This window comes from Aspergillus tubingensis, assembly GCF_013340325.1.
Source record: "Aspergillus tubingensis WU-2223L DNA, scaffold_3, whole genome shotgun sequence".
In the NCBI taxonomy this organism is placed as follows: domain Eukaryota; kingdom Fungi; phylum Ascomycota; class Eurotiomycetes; order Eurotiales; family Aspergillaceae; genus Aspergillus; species Aspergillus tubingensis.
The window spans coordinates 1,969,084-1,989,724 of record NW_023336277.1 but is presented as its reverse complement, the minus strand read 5'-3'; the positions used below and the strand labels follow the sequence as shown (position 1 = coordinate 1,989,724).

The 20,641-nt window shown below is 51.0% G+C and overlaps 10 protein-coding genes across 10 annotated transcripts; 5 read left to right on the top strand and 5 right to left on the bottom strand.

Annotated features, from left to right (window-relative positions):
- Positions 1-37: 37 nt before the first annotated feature.
- Positions 38-1,259, bottom strand: AtWU_01828 (elongin A domain-containing protein; the record flags this gene model as incomplete). The annotated part of the gene is made up of 3 exons (XM_035496942.1): positions 38-982; positions 1,059-1,135; positions 1,202-1,259. 3 exons carry the CDS (start codon positions 1,257-1,259, stop codon positions 38-40), a joined length of 1,080 nt encoding a protein of 359 aa, XP_035352835.1.
- A 1,061-nt stretch (positions 1,260-2,320) lies between these two features.
- Positions 2,321-4,049, top strand: AtWU_01827 (flotillin domain protein; the record flags this gene model as incomplete). Its single annotated transcript, XM_035496941.1, has 7 exons — positions 2,321-2,325; positions 2,382-2,481; positions 2,535-2,856; positions 2,912-2,957; positions 3,007-3,524; positions 3,575-3,805; positions 3,865-4,049. The coding sequence occupies 7 exons, from the start codon at positions 2,321-2,323 to the stop codon at positions 4,047-4,049; spliced, it is 1,407 nt and encodes a 468-aa protein (XP_035352834.1).
- An 862-nt stretch (positions 4,050-4,911) lies between these two features.
- On the top strand, positions 4,912-5,414 carry AtWU_01826 (putative tubulin-specific chaperone Rbl2; the record flags this gene model as incomplete). The annotated part of the gene is made up of 3 exons (XM_035496940.1): positions 4,912-5,079; positions 5,143-5,229; positions 5,313-5,414. The coding sequence occupies 3 exons, from the start codon at positions 4,912-4,914 to the stop codon at positions 5,412-5,414; spliced, it is 357 nt and encodes a 118-aa protein (XP_035352833.1).
- Positions 5,415-5,588: 174 nt separating this feature from the next.
- Positions 5,589-6,657, bottom strand: AtWU_01825 (uncharacterized protein; the record flags this gene model as incomplete). Its single annotated transcript, XM_035496939.1, has 2 exons — positions 5,589-6,559; positions 6,621-6,657. 2 exons carry the CDS (start codon positions 6,655-6,657, stop codon positions 5,589-5,591), a joined length of 1,008 nt encoding a protein of 335 aa, XP_035352832.1.
- Positions 6,658-7,300: 643 nt separating this feature from the next.
- On the top strand, positions 7,301-8,512 carry AtWU_01824 (uncharacterized protein; the record flags this gene model as incomplete). Its single annotated transcript, XM_035496938.1, has 1 exon — positions 7,301-8,512. One exon carries the CDS (start codon positions 7,301-7,303, stop codon positions 8,510-8,512), a length of 1,212 nt encoding a protein of 403 aa, XP_035352831.1.
- Positions 8,513-9,752: 1,240 nt separating this feature from the next.
- On the top strand, positions 9,753-11,593 carry AtWU_01823 (putative MFS transporter; the record flags this gene model as incomplete). Its single annotated transcript, XM_035496937.1, has 3 exons — positions 9,753-10,581; positions 10,636-10,891; positions 10,954-11,593. The coding sequence occupies 3 exons, from the start codon at positions 9,753-9,755 to the stop codon at positions 11,591-11,593; spliced, it is 1,725 nt and encodes a 574-aa protein (XP_035352830.1).
- Positions 11,594-12,013: 420 nt separating this feature from the next.
- AtWU_01822 (putative C6 transcription factor) lies at positions 12,014-14,458 on the top strand (the record flags this gene model as incomplete). The annotated part of the gene is made up of 4 exons (XM_035496936.1): positions 12,014-12,130; positions 12,233-12,327; positions 12,392-13,094; positions 13,145-14,458. 4 exons carry the CDS (start codon positions 12,014-12,016, stop codon positions 14,456-14,458), a joined length of 2,229 nt encoding a protein of 742 aa, XP_035352829.1.
- A 587-nt stretch (positions 14,459-15,045) lies between these two features.
- Positions 15,046-16,385, bottom strand: AtWU_01821 (putative DnaJ domain protein; the record flags this gene model as incomplete). Its single annotated transcript, XM_035496935.1, has 2 exons — positions 15,046-16,129; positions 16,207-16,385. 2 exons carry the CDS (start codon positions 16,383-16,385, stop codon positions 15,046-15,048), a joined length of 1,263 nt encoding a protein of 420 aa, XP_035352828.1.
- A 710-nt stretch (positions 16,386-17,095) lies between these two features.
- On the bottom strand, positions 17,096-19,388 carry AtWU_01820 (uncharacterized protein; the record flags this gene model as incomplete). The annotated part of the gene is made up of 2 exons (XM_035496934.1): positions 17,096-18,906; positions 18,992-19,388. The coding sequence occupies 2 exons, from the start codon at positions 19,386-19,388 to the stop codon at positions 17,096-17,098; spliced, it is 2,208 nt and encodes a 735-aa protein (XP_035352827.1).
- Positions 19,389-19,885: 497 nt separating this feature from the next.
- On the bottom strand, positions 19,886-20,231 carry AtWU_01819 (uncharacterized protein; the record flags this gene model as incomplete). Its single annotated transcript, XM_035496933.1, has 3 exons — positions 19,886-20,026; positions 20,069-20,120; positions 20,176-20,231. 3 exons carry the CDS (start codon positions 20,229-20,231, stop codon positions 19,886-19,888), a joined length of 249 nt encoding a protein of 82 aa, XP_035352826.1.
- Between the last annotated feature and the right edge of the window lie 410 nt (positions 20,232-20,641).

The following is a 20,641-nucleotide window of genomic DNA, read 5'->3' as shown; positions in this document are numbered from 1 at the left end:
ATGCAAGTTGACTTTCTTGGGACCAGCATATGTCCAATCAGTTCAGTTTCTTCTTCTTTGGTTGAATGAAGAGGTTCGGGGCAGGACGTTTGCGGACCACTGCCGGACGGGGTGGCTGTGGCGGAGACGCTGGCATGTCCTCTATGGCAGACTTCTGATGAGAGCCAGTCGCACTGCTACCGAGCAGTTGGGAGGTCTGTTTCTTGGCCGCAGCCCCTGATAGAGACCCGGACGGGCCTCTCGTTGGTTGTGATGTCTGTGCACTTCTTCCTGCCATAGGCCTATCGGATGTGGCAGAACTATGCGATTGGGTTATTGCTCGTAAACGAGCCTCTCTTTCTCGCAAGCTGGGACCAACTTCCAGACTATTCTGACTCACGGATGGCGCACTCATCTGGGGACGTGACCGACCGGGCACTCTCAGAGCTGGGGCCTCCTTGCGTCGAGCGACAGGGGGCTCAGCAGGACGTATATGGTCCTCGATAAGAGAGCGCGGAGCCTGTCTGACCTGGGTAGCTCTGTTATTAAGGTGCTTTGTGGGCACAGCAAGAACGTTGTTCCTCTTCGTCGCCGTGAATATGCTATTTTTCTTCTTTGCCTCCCTCGGCCTACCAAAAGCCCAGGGGGACATTGAGGATGACGACGTTGGTGAGCCGCCGAATCTCCGATCGTATGAAGCATATCGTTGCCTCGCGGTCGGCCTCTCTCGGGGAAGACCGATGATTCGTCGGTCGGTAACGAGTTTGGCACTCTTCTCCTGACGCTCCGAGCTGATGCCATCTAAAGCCATCTTCAGCTTTTCAGCATCCTCCTCCACTGCCCGTTGGACTTGTTCCCGGAGGTCACAATATACGTCATACCAACAATCGGGTTTCTCAGGCAGATCGTATTCGTCCCATCGCGGGATATCTCTTTTGATGAACTCTAGCCAGAGTTCCTCGTCATCTCGCATCAAATGTGGGGACTGTAGCTCCAGAGTTCTCTGTAATGTGGGGTGAGTTTGACAGTTAGTCAAAGGGGCACTGACGATGGACGGGGGATTTCCGCTACAGACTCACCAGTTTCTCAGGACTCTCCACTTTCAGTAGAAATGGTCGAGCAAGTACATAGGGAATGTTGCCGATGTCATTTAACTCTGTATAAGCGTCGATTGTTAGTACCCTGTTGAGGTCTTCTGAAGGTGAGATTGGGCGTTGCATACGTTTCACGTTCCTAATCGCAGTCGCCGTGCAGAGCTGCAAAAGTGATGGTGGCGGCATGGTGGTTTATCGGGATGGGCACCAAAAAATAACCAAAAAAGTGGCATGGAAGGGATATCGGATATAAGGAAGAAGTGAGAGGCATCTGAAGAAGGCATGTGAGATGGTCACCGACGATCAGGATAAGATGAACGTAAGGCCATTGAGCCTTTGTACGTGGTAAATGCGCCTGCGTCAGGCTCAGGGCGGACAGCTGTCTCGTCATGACCTCATTGGTTCATTGAGGCCAAGTCAGGCGGAAGCTCGGATTCTGCCGACTGTTCGAGGCTCACCGCCCAGGACGATGTTATACGTTCTCATTGCGGACAATGGAGAGTGGGTTCTACAATAGTAGCTATCTTCAGATTATTGGGCCCACGTAATGTTGGTTGTGCTGGACGCTATTACTGCTACATCTGGATGTGGCTGTTGTTGACCCCTGTATATGCAGTCGCCATGTGACTTCCACATTGCTTGGTTGTCCTCTTGGGAATGGCCCGTCATCATTTGCTCGCAATGATCTATAACTCAGGCCGAGTAGCATTGTTATAGTGGCATTATCCGCCTGCAGAATAGGGCACTCCCCGGAATACATCTCCGCAGCCTTGCCGTTTACCTAACTGAAAAGTGAGGCGGGCTTGGCCAGTAATGCGCCCCATCGGGCGTTGCGGCAAGTGCATAGCCTCGCTGCCAAGGCTCTGTATAGCTTTTTATGCCTCATACTATAATGATGACCGGAGACTGATCACTACTCTGATGGTATAAAGATTATCGTTGTGGGTGGAAGTTGCCCTTCGTAAACTCGTACACAGAGTTCATGATGAAAGTCATACGCACGATGGATGACTGCGCCCTGGTGTCCTCGGTTCCTGGAAGGCTCGAACAGATGTTGTAGTATAGCGTAATGTAAAGACGAGGGGATATAAAGACGTCCTCGTGCCATGAGTCAACTTCCTGCCATATTCTCAAGGATTAGCGTACAACACTTCATCAAATTGTTCGAGCAAGAAAGATCGACAGTACCATTCACAGCAATTTTTTACTGAACTATAATTTCATCCAAGCCTCCACAAACCGCAGCCATGTGGTAAGTCTCTAGATTAATGCAAGTCGAAGCTTGTCTCTTATGCATGCATGCTACAGGTACGCGATATCTCGACCGAGCGAATATCTTGTGCTCACTGGAGCCGGGATTGATGACATCAAAGTATGCAAGAAGGCATTTGTGTGGCCACTTCAGCGGGTAAGGTTCAATCAGAGAAGTGCCAAGAGTATAGCTGACATGTTCATGAATAGTGTTCGAGGATATCTGTAGCGCCGTATGATTTCTCGCTTAGCTTACAGGCTATGACAATCGAGAAGCTGCAGTTTTCTCTGCCAGCAGTGTTTACCATAGGCCCCGACAATGAGCCGGGCGCACTCAGGAAATATGCGCTGCTTCTTTCGGGCTGTACAGACGAGGCTGATCCTGCCCAAAAGAGGGACCTGAATAGCAAAGCAAAGCAGAACCATGTCCAGGATATCGTTCGAGGAATCATCGAAGGTGAAACACGGGTGATTGTTTCTAGCATGTCCATGGAGGAGATCTTCAAGGAGAGACAGATATTCAAGACGAAAGGTGAGTGGCGATACGCTAACTAACTAAGTCACTGTTTTGCTAACATCCGAGGAAGTGATCGAGAACGTTCAAAATGAACTTCAGCAATTCGGCCTAAGGATGTAAGTTCCAGCCTGTTGAGGAGGTATCATCAATTCTGATAAATCATAGTTATAATGCCAACGTAAAGGAGCTTCAAGATACCCCTGGAAGCGAATATTTTGCTTTTCTGAGTCGCAAGGCTCACGAGGGAGCTCTCAACCAAGCTAAGATTGATGTTGCAGAGGCACGAATGAAAGGTGAAATTGGAGAGGCAGAGAAAAAGGGCAGAACCAAGCAGGAGATTTCCAAGATTGATGCCGACACTGCTGTTCTAGAAACAAAGCGCAAGGCGGAGAAGGCCAAGGCAGACTCAGAGCTTACGAACCGCAAAACTGAACTGGATGCTGATGTCCAACTTAACAAGATCGCAGCTCAGCGTCAGACGGAAATGAGAGACGCTGAGTTGCAGAAACAAGTGGAAAGCAAGCGCGCAGAGACGGAGTTAGAACGTCTTAGAGCCGAGCAGGTCACAAAAAGCAAGGTTGAGCGTGAGTCTTCCCAGGAAGAGGCCGACGCTGCCTTTTATACGGAACAGAAGGCGGCAGATGCAGAGTTGTATAAGAGTAAAATGGAAGCAGACGCAACCTGTAAGTTGTCGATGACCTTCAGCGACAAACTAATGCTGACTTCTCCATAGATTATCGCCAGAGCAAAGACGCAGATGCAGCTTTCTACACCCAAAAGCGAGAAGCCGAAGGAATCCTCGAGATGGCAAAGGCATATGGTGCGCTTGTTGATGTTCTCGGTGGTCCTCAGGCGTTCCTGCAGTACAGAATGTTGGAGTCTGGCACCTATGAAAGGTTGGCCGATGCAAATGGTCGTGCTATCAGTGGCCTCCAGCCGAAGATCACCACTTGGAATACCGGAGGTTAGTATTGCCAGCATATCGTCTACTGGAAATTATCACGAATTCTGACATAGCAATAGACCATGGAAACGGTTCGCCAGATGCTATGGCACCGATTCGAAATATTATGCAGGGCCTCCCTCCTATCTTGAGCACAATCCATGAACAGACCGGGATAGCCCCACCGTCATGGTTTGCTGAGATGCCAAAGTCCAAGGATTTGAACGGCAAGCCCCTTCAGACAGAGTCTCATCCTTTGAATTGAGACCCTTCTGAACCGCTTGGAAAGTTCCCTGCATCAAGATGAAGGGATGGTATTGATGGATGATTCTATGTATTGACTCGCGTATTGTAGCGATTGCTGAATGCTTCTTATTGTCACAGACACACCATCAATACAAGGAGGATTGCAGTATTGCCATGAATAGTATGCCACCACTGGGCCAGATAACACGACGTGTTGGAGAAAGATTGCTAGATCAGATCTTCGCTGAATAGTTAATGGAATACCCCTTGAGTTGCTAGTCTTGATGAGACGAGATATCCCTTGAATATGCATGATGACAGATTCCACGCTTCTTCGGTCCAAACCGGAGATAGATGAATCGCAAAGTAGCACGCTGTAACTATCTACTCGCTGGTCGGGTTGCTTTCCTTCTTTACCCAATCCATCTTTCTCGTATATCACGTGCTGTCCCCACCTTCTCCACTCGGACAAACACAGCAAACTGCTCCTCTATAGCATCATCGCGGAGGGGCAGACGAGCAAGAGCAGCATTACGCAGTAAACTCCTCTAGCAAGTTCAGAGCACCTTCAATCTCCCTGAGCTATATTCCCCACACTTGACCTGGGAACATTTGCTTACCCTCCCCCAAAACCTACCTAGTCAAAAAGTACTGTCCAGGTAAGTTCAACTACTACTAAGTACGATTGTTTGCCATTTTTGGCAACGTCTCGTTTGGCACCTGTCGGAGCTCCTAAAGCTTCCCGCCTCGAGTCATTAAGCTAGAGTCAGGCCACAATCTCATTATTTCTGTGTTCAGCACGGAGAAATGCTATTGTCCTAGGGCTTATTATCCGCAGAAGTGCAATAGACTCTAATTCCGGCTCAATAGTGTCGATCATCATGGCTCCTCGCTCTCAATTGGAGATCGCCACGGCATCTGTCGAGCGCCTTGTCAAAGAAGAGGCTTCGTACCACCGTGAGCTGCAGGAGCAGACGGAAAGAGTTAAGAAGCTGGAGTCCCAGGAGGGCGGCGATGACGAAAACAGAGAGTACACATTGAGGCAGGAGGTAAGTAACTAACTTAGTATGGTCGATATGCGTAAAGGAGGTCGCTGACAATTGTTTTGATAGCGTCTGGCTCTCGAGGAAACCAAAAAGGTCCTCCCGACATTGAAGCAGAAGATTGAGGATGCTATAGCCAAGCTCAATAGTTTGCTGGTGAGTGACAAATTTCCTACATGCTACTATGTACAATTTATCTTGTGCTGTCAGGAGGACTAAGATTCTAAATTTATTGCTAGGTTGAGGAAGGAAAGAAAGGCCCCGAAAGTAATGTCGAGCATATTAATGCTGCGAAGGAAGCCATCGCCAAAGCCCGAACAGCGGAGCGGGAGATCGCCTGAGATAGCTCATTTTTCCATCTACTGGCACATGTACTTAATCCACAGCACGAAAATTATTCAATAAATTGCCCCTGAGAAAAGCAAAGCCATTGTTGCATTGTGATAGTTAGCCTAATGCGAACGCCACCAACCGAACTCCTTGCTCAATGTGTGGTAGAGAAAATTCTCCGATAATCAAGTAGTGTCCATTTTGTCTGCACGGTCATCCTGGACTTCCTCCCCTTCTTCTAGCTCTTCGGGGACCTCACCCTCATCTTCCATTGAGGTGTCCTGATCGGGGGTAATCTTATTCTCCTCGTCCACCGCAGTCATCTGTCGCAAAGGTGACACCGCACCGGCAGTACCCGTCTTTTCCACTTGCAAGCCTGCTGGTGATCGCCCAAGATCATCATGGCCATGTTGAGAAGGAGTCAGACTGTCTGACTCGTGACGAGGGGTATTAGCTCCACTGGATTTCCCCTTGGAGGGAACATCCCCGTCATCTCCATCTTCTTCCTCCTGCATGCCTTCTCTGCGCTCGACCTCCTCCTTCTCGTCACGGATGAGCCGACGGAGTTGCATCCCTTCTTCAACAATGCGACCGAACTGTTCTCGCCGTTCAGACCAGGTGTGTGCGTAGTCTTTACTCTCTTTCTCCAGCTCAGTGATTTCCGCCTGTAGCTTTTGTAAATTGGCTTGTTGATCTTCGCGCGGCTTCAAGAGTCGGTTGCTGGTAATCTTCTCTGCCAATTCATCGTAGCTTTTGCGCAATGCTAGTAGACGCTGGGCCTCCTCGAGCTGTACCCGCAGCTCTGCTGTATTGTCACGCACCGATTGCATTGTATCAAGGATTCGAAGCTTCTCGGTCGCATAGCGCTCGCGCTCCTTCTCATTACTTGTCAAAAGGAACTGGATGCGCGCGATGCTGCCTTCGAAGGCGGCAAAATCCAAAGCAACATCTTCACGGAAATGGCGCCATTCCTCAAGCCGTTTCTGTTTCTCCGCCTCTGCAGCTGCTGTCGCATCGTCGTCTGCACCATCTGGTGGAGGAGTGGGAGGGAGCGTTGCGTTGGACACTACGATGGAGTCATTGTTGAGGAGGCGTTTTGAAATCCGCTTGAAAGGCTTTTCTTCGACGTTCAAGAGGCGCGACTTGTGGAGACCATCTGAAAGGGCATTACATTAGCACGGTGTAAGGAACGGGGCGTGTTTCTAGAACCACTCGACCTTCATCTGGTTGATCCAATAACCCGTAAGACGTCATTATGGTCGTAAAAATAAAATAGGGTATTTGTCAAGGGGAAATGCAAATCTGCGTCGGGGAGGAGTCGAAATGGATCGCGCGTCCTCCTCTTCTCGGTGGCCGCGTGAAGATGGTGCAAGCCTTCAAAGGGAAAAAGGCCGGATGGGCCGATGTGAGCGGTCGGGGGATCCGCGCTAGGCGGACGCCGACCTTCAGCTGCTCCTCCCGCCCGCAATTTAATGCGGGCAGCGTCCACTCTCCTATTTCCGATCTGATACTACTATTCATTGCGCTTCCTTCTCCTCATCTCACCTCTCCAATCTCACTTGTCAATCACTGCGGCAGGTGGTCAACGGACCCTGGGAGGGTCTCAGTCATCCCTACAGCTGCTTCCCACTTCGAAGCTGTTGGTCGCTCAACTTCCATTGGCTCACGGTTCAGATTGGCTCTATCTATGTTTCCCTGATTGGCTATGGTTGTCAGACTTGGGATCGTCATAGGGAATTAGAAACCTTGCATTTTACGCGCCAAACAATGCCGGATTTATCGCCCAAGGAATTCATCGCTGTCTTCAGAATCACATGAGTCAGAACGCCTCACTGATGGAAATCATTGTCGACACCGACCTGCTTATGTTCCGCTCGCGACACCATTCTGCATCGTGATGGCGGAGATGTACTCGGGGCTCCACGTGGGCCAACGTTTCAGCTCGCTGGAGGAATTTAAAGGACTGGTTCGAAGTATTTCCGTGAGACAACACTGGGAGCTTCGAGTGACCAGAAGCAACAAGAAAAGCGTTGTCATAGGCTGTCGATCTTCGAACAATTGCTACTTTCGTGTTGTGTGCCGCGCGAACAAGAATGCAACTTACATCAGCAGCCTCCAGGACAGCCACAGTTGTCGTCGCAATGCCACTTCAACCTCGAAGACACCAGCTCGATCGGAGGCATCGCATGTGCGGTTCCTCCTGACTGAAATCCCCAAGCTATTCGACATGAAAAACAAAATCAGGGCGCAAGACGTTGTGGACGCTGTGAAACGATACCATGGCTATGACATCTCGATGCGACAAGCGCAACGAGCTCTTATCCGCCTACAGCAACATGAAGCGCAAAACCAGAGCGAGGGCACCAACACTCATGACTCTAGTGGAGATGACCGACAGGACAGCCAACCGCCTCCTTTAGAGAGTCAGGCGGAGAGTTCGACTTTCGGCAGTCTCTCTAGTCAAAGATGGATTACAGACACTCTCCAAACCACCATCATGGAAAACATACCTCAAGATGAGGTTCACCGGGATCAAGCTATTTCGGCATCACAACTTCACAGCCAACCTGTACATCCGCCGCCTCAGGTACATCACCAGGTGCAGCCCACACAACAAGCGCCGCCGGCTGAGGTCCTGTCACCAGAACAGACACCCCTAGGTCATAGCCTGCATCACCCCGCAAGTTCCCAGCAGTCTCCTTATTCAGTCCCTGCTCCTGATCCAGCACCACCTTCGGACGCTGGGCGCCCAAAGAATCCGACTCAACCGCGACCAAATGATGGGCAGCTTACCAGCCCACCATTCGTTCTGACCAACTTCAAAATCGAGTTTACTTGCGCCACATGTGGTGCACCAAACCAGAGCTTCTTTCCTAATCACGGCAACGTCACTGGTGGGCATTATGCCCCCCAGCATACTGTTCCTAGTCAGGGCGCAACTTCAGCCAGTGCGGGTCCTTCGATACAATCGATTCAAAACAGTGATGGTAGTAGCCGCGCCGGAGGCGGTCCAGCTTTTGAAGGTACCTCTGTGGCAAGCACACGTGGCGTACAGCAGCCTTGGACAGCAAGAACCATGGAAGTTCCACTTACACATGCGCATCCATAACTCTGTGTAGAGTTGGGGCGATCAAAGCTCCCTTTCCCTTTTGCCCCGATTAAAAAGAGCGTTAGATACGTCTCTCCGATCTGCGTTAACCTTACGGCTCGTGACGAATCGCGGCCACGTCTGCAACCTTGCGGTATGTTGCTGCACATCCGATTGGGTGACTGGCATACACCCCTGCAAATCGCCGCTGCAACGCTGTCTCTCAAGGACATATGTACGATGTAGAGTGAGCTCAGACGCTATAGTGCGGCACAATATGCCTCACAGGTTGATACTTGTCACTGCCCTCCCTTTGGAGACAATTCCTGTTCAATTGACGATCATGTACGAACTCAGGGCATCGACAGTGTATGCGGTTTCTTTACCAGGATGGACTTTATTGCAAACCCGAATACTACCTGCCGCCTTCATCTTCATCATCCAAATGATTAGCTGGCCTAGTTACAAACACGGCAATTGGGTTCTCTACGTCGATGCTCAGGACCGGCTGAGTCTGGGCCTAAGACATCGGCCGCAGCTTGCAGGGGTCGTTAAAAAAAATTTACGGTATTGAACCTTGGCGGTCTCTTTCATTGTGAGTCATGTTCAAAATCAGGCCGATGAGACAGGATCAGGATCGGGATCGGCCTGTTTGGACCAGGTGCAGAAAAGAGTTATCTATGATGTTATCGCGGGTGCGGGCACTTGGGCCGACCAACATATTTTTTTCGGATGTCCGATTAGCCGGTTTCCAACCTCCGACAGGGGAGATCCACTTTTGCTACGACTGTCGCCAACTGACTGGCAAACCCGACGCGGAAAGATGCCGCTGCCACGGCTTGGTTGGTAAAAGAACCAATGAGAGCCGTTGGATCTTATCCCTGTGGAGTGGGCCATATGGCAAAAATGCTGGGTCTCGGTCGACGGTGCTCGGCGGTGCCTCCGATGATCCCCTATGAAATTGACAGGTTAAAGACTCAGACAACGCTTGCGGCCAACCATTGATTAACCAACATTTCTCGTCCCATATATTGTGCCGTGCTGTTCTTATCAGTTGTTGCATATATATCTGTTTGGTGTTCATGGCCTGAAGCCACACACACCCTGTCGACAAGATTCAGTTGCTGAGAGATATCCAATCTGGTCAATATTGATTTCCCGATTATTTACATTCTTCCATCCGTCTTATCTATAATACCATGCTCGGAATTTCCGCCTTCATAAATTCTATATTGGCATAGACAGAACAGAACAGAACAGAATGAATCGACAACAAGCTGCGGAAAAAGCCTTGCACGACCAGACTAACATCTTGCCTATCGGGCAATTGCTGGTTGTCTTTACGGGGCTCGCAGTCTCTCTGCTTATCACCTTCGTTGATCAAAATGGTATCAGCGTTACTCTTCCCACAATCGCCCGAGATCTCAACGCCCAGGATACCATCTCATGGGCAGGCACATCGTCCCTTATTGCGAACACCATGTTTACGGTGCTTTATGGTCGGTTGTCTGATATCTTCGGCCGAAAGATAGTCTACTTGTGTGCCTTGGCACTCCTTTGCATTGCCGATCTACTGTGCGGTCTATCTCAGAATGCTCCAATGTTCTATGTTTTTCGAGGATTGGCTGGTGTAGCTGGCGGTGGTGTCACCTCCCTAACAATGATCATTGTATCAGATATCGTCACCCTCAGAGACCGGGGCAAATACCAAGGAATTCTGGGTGCGGCCCTGGGGATGGGCAACGTTATCGGGCCGTTCATCGCCGCAGCATTCGTCATGGATTCGACATGGCGAGGTTTCTTCTGGCTCATTTCTCCGCTCTCTGCATGCTCCATTGTTGTGGGCTATTTCCTTATTCCCAATAATGCGCGGAAGGACAGCCTCCGCAAAAATGCCCGCAAGATTGACTATTGGGGTATCCTGTCTTCGTCCATTGGAATAATCTTTTTGTTGATCCCAATATCGGGAGGCGGCTCTTACTTCAACTGGGATTCGGCAATGGTGATTAGCATGCTCACCATTGCGGGCTGCGCTTTGATTGCGTTTCTTTTAGTTGAATGGAAAGTCGCTGTGTTGCCTATGCTTCCAAGTATGTCACCAGTTGAACCTCGATACTTAGAACCGGCTGCTAATTCTTGAACAGTGGTATTTTTCAAGAACAGAGTGGTCTGTACCTTGTTCTTGCAGAGTTTCCTTTTTGGAGCTGTGTACCAGTCGTCTCTCTACTACCTGCCGTTGTATTATCAGAACGCTCGGGACTGGTCCCCGATTGTTTCTGCTGCACTAACGGCGCCAATGGTCGCCTGTCAATCAGTGGCCTCTGTCTTGTCCGGCCAGTACATTTCCCGGCGCAAGCGTTACGGAGAGGTGATCTGGGCTGGATTTTTCTTCTGGACGCTGTAAGTGACCCTGTCGGTGTCTTGCCCATCGTTAGATACTTGTAATCTGACATTACATTTAGTGGCGCCGGCCTGATGCTGTTGTTTGACCGCCACACCAGCCCGGGAGCTATTGCTGTCATCGTTGGCATCGCTGGCATAGGCGTTGGAGGTGTCTTCCAACCGACCATGGTCGCTTTTCAGGCGCATTGTACGAAGGCCCAGCGAGCTGTCGTAATCTCGGACCGGAATTTCTTCCGCTGCCTAGGTGGTGCATGTGGTCTGGCTATCTCGGCTGCGATCTTGCAGGCAACGTTGCGATCCAATTTGCCTGTGGGATATAGGGATATTGCTGATTCATCCTATTCGCTCCCGTCGAGGGCCGGTATTCCCGATGCAGATTGGGAGCAGATCCTTGACGCATATGCCAAGGCTTCTCACTCCGTGTTCATCTTCCAAGTCCCGCTGATGGGAGTCTGTCTCCTCGCATGTGTCTTTATTCGCGACCGGGGACTGGAGAGGCCCAAGGATCAGTTTGAAATAGAAGAAGAGAAGAGGCAAGAGGAAGAGAAACGGCGGCAAGAGCAGGCCCAGGAACAGGCCGAGAAGCAGGTTGTAGCTGGGGATAGTGAAGCCCAATCGGAGCAGGTTCCTGAATCCCAGGCCAGTGGTGAGATGGAGAGTGCGTCTCGCTCCGAGAAGAAAGCGGAACCAGAGCCGTAAGGTGGTTATGAGATGCAATGAATCTACTTATGATACAAGTCCGGCATAGATGGCGTTTCAGCGATACAAAAAGTCCACTGCGGCAATACGCATCCATTGGTATATGACATACTCTTCTTGAATATCTCTTTAATAATATTATGGAAATACACATGATAGTGTAAATACAGACGAGTAATCTATATAGAGGAACCCACGCGAGGTGCTTATCTTTCTCGTACTATAATTTAATTTTAATGGCTCCAGGCGCTAACTGGCGGGTCGAGCCGAGATGTCTTGGCGGGGACGAGCAGCTTCCCAACTTCTTCCTCCATTTATTCCTGACTCATCTTCTGCTCTTCTACATTTCCGATTGTCGAGCGAGTTTAACTTCTCTTCTTCCCCTTCTTCTGTATCAGGGACAATATGAAATAAACTAGTATGGATATTGCGATCACTTCGACCCCCACCAGAACCTCTTCTTCACCTTCGCGGGACTACAATCCCCGGAAGCGCGGCAGAACGGCATGCACGCGCTGTAAGACTAGAAAGCAGAAAGTCAGTAGACGGATCCACTTACTCTTCGAGATCAGTCCGGGTTGTAGTTGGCTCCAGCATGTTACTCCGGGGCATCAGTCAATGCTAATGGTCGGGTCTTAGTGTGACAATGACTACCCCGTGTGCTCCAACTGCCAAAAGGCCGGGGCGATATGTGACAAAGCCACCGTACGACAGGAGAATGGCACTCAAAACGAGTGGGATCCCCCCTTTCCCCACCTGGCCTGAAAAATAATCATTGTGGAGCACTGACAATTGTAGATATACCCGTGCGTTGCAGGATCGCATCGCCTACCTTGAGTCCCAGTTAGAGTCGAAACCCATGAGTAGCCGGGCCAGCAGCCATGTCGCCCATCCAGTTGCTGCACTCCTGTCTCCTCCACATCCGGAGACTCCCAGTAACCCGACCCCTGGTCTGGATCAAAATGCCGTCGGAGAATTGGTGGGATTTCTGGCACTTAACTCCTCGGAAGCGCCTGCATACGTAGGTTCCAGTTCGGGCCTCTCCTTAGCTACAAATCTTGGGGAGATGGTCCAAGCCACAATATGGAACCAGGCTCTATCTTCAGCTCGAGCAGCGTCATCAAGTAGATTTGGACCTGCAGCGGGACAAGGATCTACGGGTCTTCCCCCTCAGCCTCCAGGCGAGAGGGCTGGTCAAGTCCATGATCGAACTCGACCGCCACGAGTGGAGGAGGTGTTGGTGAAAAGCAGCGAGCCTCCTAGCGATGAAATGGGATCCAGGATTCTTCATGCATATCTCACCCGGATCCATGTTCGCTATCCGTTTCTCGACCGCACGGAGTTGTGGCGACTGCATGAGGCGCGCTGGCGGCTGGCGCAGAAGAAACGAGAAGAGCTGACCAAGGAGGAACGGGTAGGCATATTCAAGCTGTATCTTGTATATGCCATCGGAGCCACATCGATTCAGTTAAGTGAAAGTTACTCGTATACCACTCCTGAGGTATGTTGCTCTTGTGGTGCGGAGATAATTTGTTCTAACCACCTCGCTAGCGATTTTACATGACCGCTTTGCAACAACTACCAAATATGTGCGAAATGCGATCTATAGAAAATATTGAGGCTATGGCCCTGCTGATTGTGTATCATCTTCGCTCCGCGTCTGGTCAAGGCATGTGGTACATGGTAGGCCTGGCCATGCGTACCGCTATAGACCTTGGACTGCATCGCAAAGCAAACGAGATTAACATGGATCCCTTCACTGCGCAAATGCGACGGCGTCTTTTCTGGACTATATACTATCTCGAACGTGTCGTGTCTATGTCCCTGGGCCGACCATTCAGCATCGCAGACAGACATATCGATCTTCCTTTGCCTGCAGACATTGACGACGATGTCCGCGATCCGGCCTTGCTAGCCGCCCCTCCAGCTCCGACCAGAATCACCACCCTGACATTTGCCATATTCCTCATGCGCCTGCGGCGCATTGACTCCGAAATTCAGCACAAGATCTACCGAGCTGACCGACCACTGCACACTTTACGCTCGAAGATGGACCGACTCTTTCTCCAGCTCGAAGAATGGAAAGAGTCAGCTCTGCGACGTTTCACCGGATCCGACCTAGACTATCCAATGCTGCATTACCACCGAGCCCTACGACTTCTCATCCAGCCATTCCTACCCTCACTCCCTCTTTCTGACCCCTACTATCACATCTGTCTCCGCGCAGCCGGAAACACCTGCCAAACCCACAAGAAGCTACACCAAACCCTCGAATACGGGCACTCCTTCCTAGCCGTCCAGACCATCTTCATGGCTGGCATCACCCTGCTATACGCCCTATGGACCCACACAAGCGACGTCTGGTCCGTCCAGATGAGCAACGACATCCGCGCCTGCTCGACCGTTCTGTTCGTGATGGGTGAGCGCGCCGAATGGGTCAAGAAATACCGCGACGCATTCGAGTTACTCGTCAACGCCGCAATGGAGAAGCTAGAAGGAAGTGATGCATCCAAAAAGGTGGGTATGGCGGAACTGATGACAGCCCAACACAGTAGCAGCGGTGGCATCAATGCAGGAATGTTCAGGGACCATCACAACCTCACCACCACATGCAGCAATAGCAACAACCCCACCAGCGGCATGGCACCAGATATGAACAACGCAACGGCAGCCAACACCGCCGCCCAGGCTTCTTCTGAACCCACTAGCAGCCAGGACCATGGCGTGCGCATGGCACTGCAGATCGCGCCCTGGATCGATCTGGAAGAAGACAGTCCATTCTGGATGCCCGATTTCGAGACGCTGGAGAGTCTGTCGGGGAATTTATGGGATAGTGGCGATTTGGCCCCGTTTGGGCCTCTCTAGCTGCAGATCTCGGGACATCAGCCAACGAATCGTATACTTAGGAAAGTGTCTGTCCATGCAGCGAATCATGAGTCTGTGTCACCCATATCTGTCTGCATGCAAGGCGCGATCCCTGCATGAATCGGCGATTGCGGTAATCCAGAGCTGAATTACCCGTACGCTTGAACGCATAGGAAACGCTCCTGATCTCTTATCGACTGCATCTCTAGGCAACCATCATCAATTGGTGACACAGCAGCTGTTTGCCATCTCAGGGTCTGAGAGGGCATGGGATCTCTGGTTCGGATGTAAACGGATCACTGCGACGCAAGGAGAATGGGTTTCCCCCACCATTCCGAAAACAATGATTGTGAAGTGTGGATGATGATTATACACAAGCAGTAAACTAATTAGGGACAACACCTATTCTTTAGGATCAAGGGCGTCGGGCGTCAAGGATACCATTTTCGATATACTCTCTATAGAGAACGTCTAAGATAGCTATCTAAACCACTGAGTAAATGTACAATGTCACGTCCCATGAAGCGAAGGGAAAGATAGAGAGAGGAAGAGAGAAAGGCGAGCAAGAATTAAGCAATCGATATCTATCATAACTCATCCTTCACCGGCGGAGCAGGCATAGGCCTCCCACTATCGCGACCCAAATCGACTCCATTCTTCTTACGCCACTTCTCCCACAGGGCAAAGAAGTCCTTCTCCATCCCGCTCTCCATCTCATCCGGCAAGATAACCGCATACTCGACATACAAGTTCCCAGGCTCCTCATCCTCATCATCATTATCATGAAGATGTCCATCCGAGTAATGCGGCATACCTTCACCCTTAATCGTCTCTACCGACAACGGTTGCACGACCTCCCCGCGCTTCCTCCCCAAGTGAACCACATGCCCATCCAAATGCGTGATATTGCGCGTCCACTCGCCCATCCACGCCTCGCGTAGCGACAGCGCCTCCTTCCAGAACAGATCCTTGCCCTTGCGGCGGAAAAACGTCCCATCCGTACGATGTTCCTCGGCATCGCTTAGCTCCGGCTCCTTCTCCTCCAGAATCAGCACCAAGTCGCCCGCAATCCAGTCGGGACTCTCGTCCGCCTCGTTCTCGTATACCAATCGCATCCCCTTATCCATTCCAGGTTCTACAGTCGCATGCGTCTCCACCTCGCGGCGAACCACCCGGTGGCCATGACACACCGGGCACGGCTTCTTGATCATCTTGCCCTGTCCGCCACACTTATCGCAATGCATCTGCACTTGCTGGAACATGCCAGGCGCGAGCTGGTGCTTCTGGATGATCATTCCCCGTCCAGAGCACTTGTCGCAGGTGACGACCTCCCGGTCCGCGGACCCGGTACCCTCGCATGCATCACAGATCTGCTGCTTCTCAACGCCGAACGAGAAGTCCCGTCCGTTGTAGAAATCTCTCAGCGGTAACCCGACCCGGAGCTCCATGTCCGGTCCCCGGCGATGTCCCGGCGCATGTCCGAAATGACCTCCACCGCCGAAGAATCTCGAGAATAGATCGAATGGGTCGTGCGATTGTCGGCCGCCTTGGCGGTGCTGTTCGAGGCCTTCGTGGCCGTATTGGTCGTAGATCTTGCGGGTGGAGGACGTGGAGAGCACGTCGTAGGCTTCGGCGATTTCGACGAATTTCTTTTGCGCGGTTTCGTCGCCTCTATATCACATCAGATAATTTAGCAATAGCGCCAAACAGAAGAAAGAAGGTTGGGAGAAGGGAGAGGGTAAACGAACGGGTTCTTATCCGGATGGAACTTCTTGCTCAGATGTCTGTAGGCGCGCTTGATGTCCTTCTCCGAGGCGGACTTATCCAGTCCTAGGATCTTGTAGTAGTCTTCTGCGGCGAGGACCAATTGGATGAGACAGATGGAGAGGACCACGAAGAGGGCCACGGTTCGCATGGTGGGGAACATGGTTGCGTCGGTTTGGTTTATATATTATATTTGGTGATATTGGTTGGTGTGAGCTGCGAAGCGTCGCAGCTCAAGTGGCTGTCGTGGTTGTTTTGTAGCGAGGGATGTGGTGTCGGCGTGGGTTATACTTTAGAGTGTTTGTTATGTTGGAAGTATAGAAGGATGTCGATCGGCCAAGAAGGACGGATGTATGTATGTGGGTAGATTGGGGGGAAAAGAGGGACGAGGAAGATTGAGGGGAGAGGGTCGGATAAAGGTGTAAGGATTGAGGAATGTTTGGTCCCTGGCGGGAGCTGCTCAAGATCAGTCAAGACCTCAAGAAGCAGACGTTGTGTTTGGCCAGGCTGTCTGTTATCGCGGACTCGAAGATGGAGAGGATGTTCGGCCAACCACATAAACCGGTTAGGTGGCCGCAACGCCGGCCGGCTTTACTGTTCGTCCGCGACCGGGTCACGTGGGATCACACTATACGGGGAGGACCAGATCAGAATTCATGAATAGTATACAACAGTCGCTATCAACGCTCATTGCTAGCTAAAGTAGAGAAATAAACTGTGGCAAATTCCCCGCACCCTTACTACGAACCCACCGGCGTCGATCATCCAAGCAACTACGGAATATGCACTTTTATAGCGCGGGGACCTTGACAGTTGATCCAGACCAAAGGGAACAATCGTGACTCGTGATGAAAATGAGACGACGTCATAGGCTTAACCTCTCGGCACATCGAATACTTCGTTACGCCAGGTTCGTCCCAGTCCCTGACTCTCATCACCCTCTTCAATGGCCTCAGGGGCACGAGAGGCCTCGTCATGCCAGACTTTAACCAAGCTGCCCGGGGCGTATACACCCTTGAAGACACCGCTACCAGGTGGCTCAAGACCAATACGAGTCTCGACGTCAGTGTCAGGAAGCGATTGCAGCCGTGCCAGCACTGCCCGCACGAAACTTGCCAGGTCCCGAGGGTTGGCAATGCGTGCTGCTCGCAGACGTTCTCGAGCAAAGACCAGCTCTCTGTTGAGCGTGAAAGCAGCCTGAACAATGTTCTCCGCGATCTTCTTTTCCAAGACTCGGCGGACTAGGTGCTTGAGGAAAGGCTTCGTCAACCAGATGAGCCACTTCCACTTGCTGCGGTGGACTTTATAGTCCAGCTTGTGGATCCGCACACGGACACCGCGCAGAGTGAAGATGTGTTCCAGCCGCTCTCTTCCAACCTCTATGTCCAGGGAGATGTCAATACCGCGCTTATCCAGGTAGAAACTGGCAATTCCCTCATCTTTGAGGCCAAATAGAAGCGCCGAATGGGTCCGCATCCAATATCCGAATTCCTGAGCACTAATATTTAGTCCACATACTGTTGCCGTAAATGTGGTTTTGAGATCAGTGGCGGTTTTCTTGGAATGCTTCTTCACGATGTCGATGTCATTGCGCGTTGTAACATGCATCCGGTATGGCAAAAATGAGGAATAATTGACGGTTTTACCAGGTTCTAGGATGAGGCTCTCCAGTAATAGATCGACCTCTGGTGCAGATATCTCCAGCCGCGGGATTGGTATGTATTGAATAGTGCGGAGAACTAGGGGAAAGAAGACTTCGATCAGGTCGGTGGGTAATTGGCCTTCTCGGCTATTGTAGCCGTCCCAAGCATCCTTGTATAGCTTGTTGGTCGCATCGAAGAGTTTAGACACGGCTTTGTCTTGCGGAACCGTCCGCAGAGCCCGTCTTGCTTGTGCCAGGAATGCATCCACATCCTGACGGATACTGGATCCTGTCTCAATTTGCTTTGACTTTTCTTTGAGCTCATCGATCTTCTCTTCGGCCGAATCGAAGAATTTTGGATCAGTCAACATCTCTTCGACCAAGGAACCTGTCTCAGAGACGAATTTTTCAAACTCTGGATCTTTGTTCGAGTGCTGCATTACAGCTTTGAAACGCTCCTCCAGGGTTTTCCATTCCTGAGCATCGCCAAACGACTGAACCAGCAACCAGAAGTGTTCCATTGCCTCCTTGAGGTCCTTATTGACGTCGACTTCCTCTTCTGCTGTTGTGACGACATCCGAAGCCGCACTTGCATACGCTTTTGCATATCGCCCCAGCAGTTGGCCTAATGTGGCAACCGAATCTGTATAGTCAGAACGGTCCCGAAGGTTCATCACGGTCTTCTTTAACCGATAGAGCAAGGCGTCTTTTTCCTGTCCGGCTAGGTGTTCTTTGGCACTGTGAACTGCATCTTTTCCGGTGCGAGCAACACCATTGCCTGCGACTTTCGCTACAGTAGCTGCCTCTTCACGTAATTCTTCGTTTCCTGCAGAACGGCCCTCGTCGGCGCCTGCCCCTTGAATAGCATCTACATCTTCTTGAGAAGGTTGAAGCTCCTTTCCAATCTGCTGCGATGTGTTGGACAACGAGAATGCCGTATCGGAAAAGATCTGGCGGCCGACGGTCGACAGATCATCAACGAAGAGCCGGAAGTCCGCGTTGGTCAAGAGTAGGCTTCCCACAGTGCGCAGGCTATCATATGCTGGATCACAATTGTTAGCTCATTACTCTATGCCCTGTGGTACCCACAGCCTGATGCATGAACAGAAAAGAACGGAAGTCGGTACCCGCTTTCGTATCCGCCCTTGCTTTGGTTTGATTGGCTCGCTGCTGTATCTTGTTGGGGTCGATGGACGCCCTGGAGCGTGAGAGGTGCCACAAGAACTCCTGGAGCTTATCATCACCATTCTTCTCTTGCAAGAGCTCGATGAACACTTGGATCCAGAGGCGGCAGTCGCGGACAATCTGACGGCCGACGGTGCCAACATCGTGGGTATGAGGGGAAAGGACATCGGAAGCCAACAAGGTGCGCAGATTGATGATGGCTTGTTCAGTAGACGGCATGTACCCATCCGAAAGGGCACGGATCATCTGGTATGTGTGTAATTTTTGATGCAGGCGACGCTGGAGGGTCGTGTCCTCCCTGTAGCGAGGGAGGAGGGGCTCTGTCTCTCCTTGCGGCATGATGAAGGATGCCTGGCGTACCAGGATGACTTAACAAAACAAAAAGCTAGGTACCTGATGAAAATTGATGAAGATGGAGATGGTAAATGCACACAACGAACAGAGGGGAGATGGGGAGTATCTGCAAACCTGGCCGAGCAAACAATGGTGGAATGGAAGCAGGAAAAGAGGGGAAACCGGCAGCTGGTTAGCTGATTGCAAAGCTTCCCGGTTGTTGTTGCATGTCTCGATCACGGGCCTGCGCCTAATCACCATTGCGTCACCGCTACTGGCCGGGTTCGGCCGCAGTCAGGTGACACGCCAGCATTGTCCTATCATCGCGATATCCCTATCATCTCCAAATCATTGCTTCCAGTCCAGTCTAGATGTAATCAGGCAATAGCTGGATCATCCCAGACGGAGCATCATATATGCCATTGTGCCCTGTTCAACTGCAACGGTCCGCGAGATTCGATGACGGCTCACTGATAGATACACCATCGCATGATATTCTTATCTCAAGACTTGACATTCTCTTGTAAACCACGCAAGGCCTGTGTGATCTCAAAGCTGTAGCAGATGGTGTAATGCAATGAAACGCTGGCACCGCAGTCCTTCAACGACGTAAGGGCGAACAAGATCTCTGTTGCCTGAATAGCCTGTACAAGGACCGATAACATGGAGGTATGACTGATACATACACCTGCAAGGTTAGCAACGATGGCCGCGGAGTATCGCATGCTTTCCGGAGTCCTGTCCGATGAGTCAAGTATGGCCACAGTGCCACCACGCCGATTTTATGTCAAACAGGTTGACCGCTGTGCGATACGATGGATCCAAAACTAGGAAAGCATCGTCACACATATTAACGACTAAGCCAACAGTAAATAGCTCTCAGATTCTAGTGTGTATGACCTGTATCACACACTTCATGGGCTAGAGTCACCCAGCTTCAATCTTTCTCTCATCAGGCGTTCAATGCGGGAGGTGCTTGGAAGCATCTGAGGTATAACCCGCGGCTAAACCGCTGAATCCAAGGAATGGAAGGATCAGCACCAGTCAAGCTTTGTGATCCATGCAGCTCGGGTCCGGGGCTGGTCGAGGAACTGCTGAAGTGGGTAACCCGGTCAAAACCTGCATGGTTGCGTGGATGGATGCGCGGGATGAGGTACAAACTTCAGCCACCGTGTCAAAAGTGAGGGATAAATTGGACATGAAAAATCGCTCGAACGGGCATCAGGGTCCAATGGCTTAAGAAATCGCCCAGGACAGCC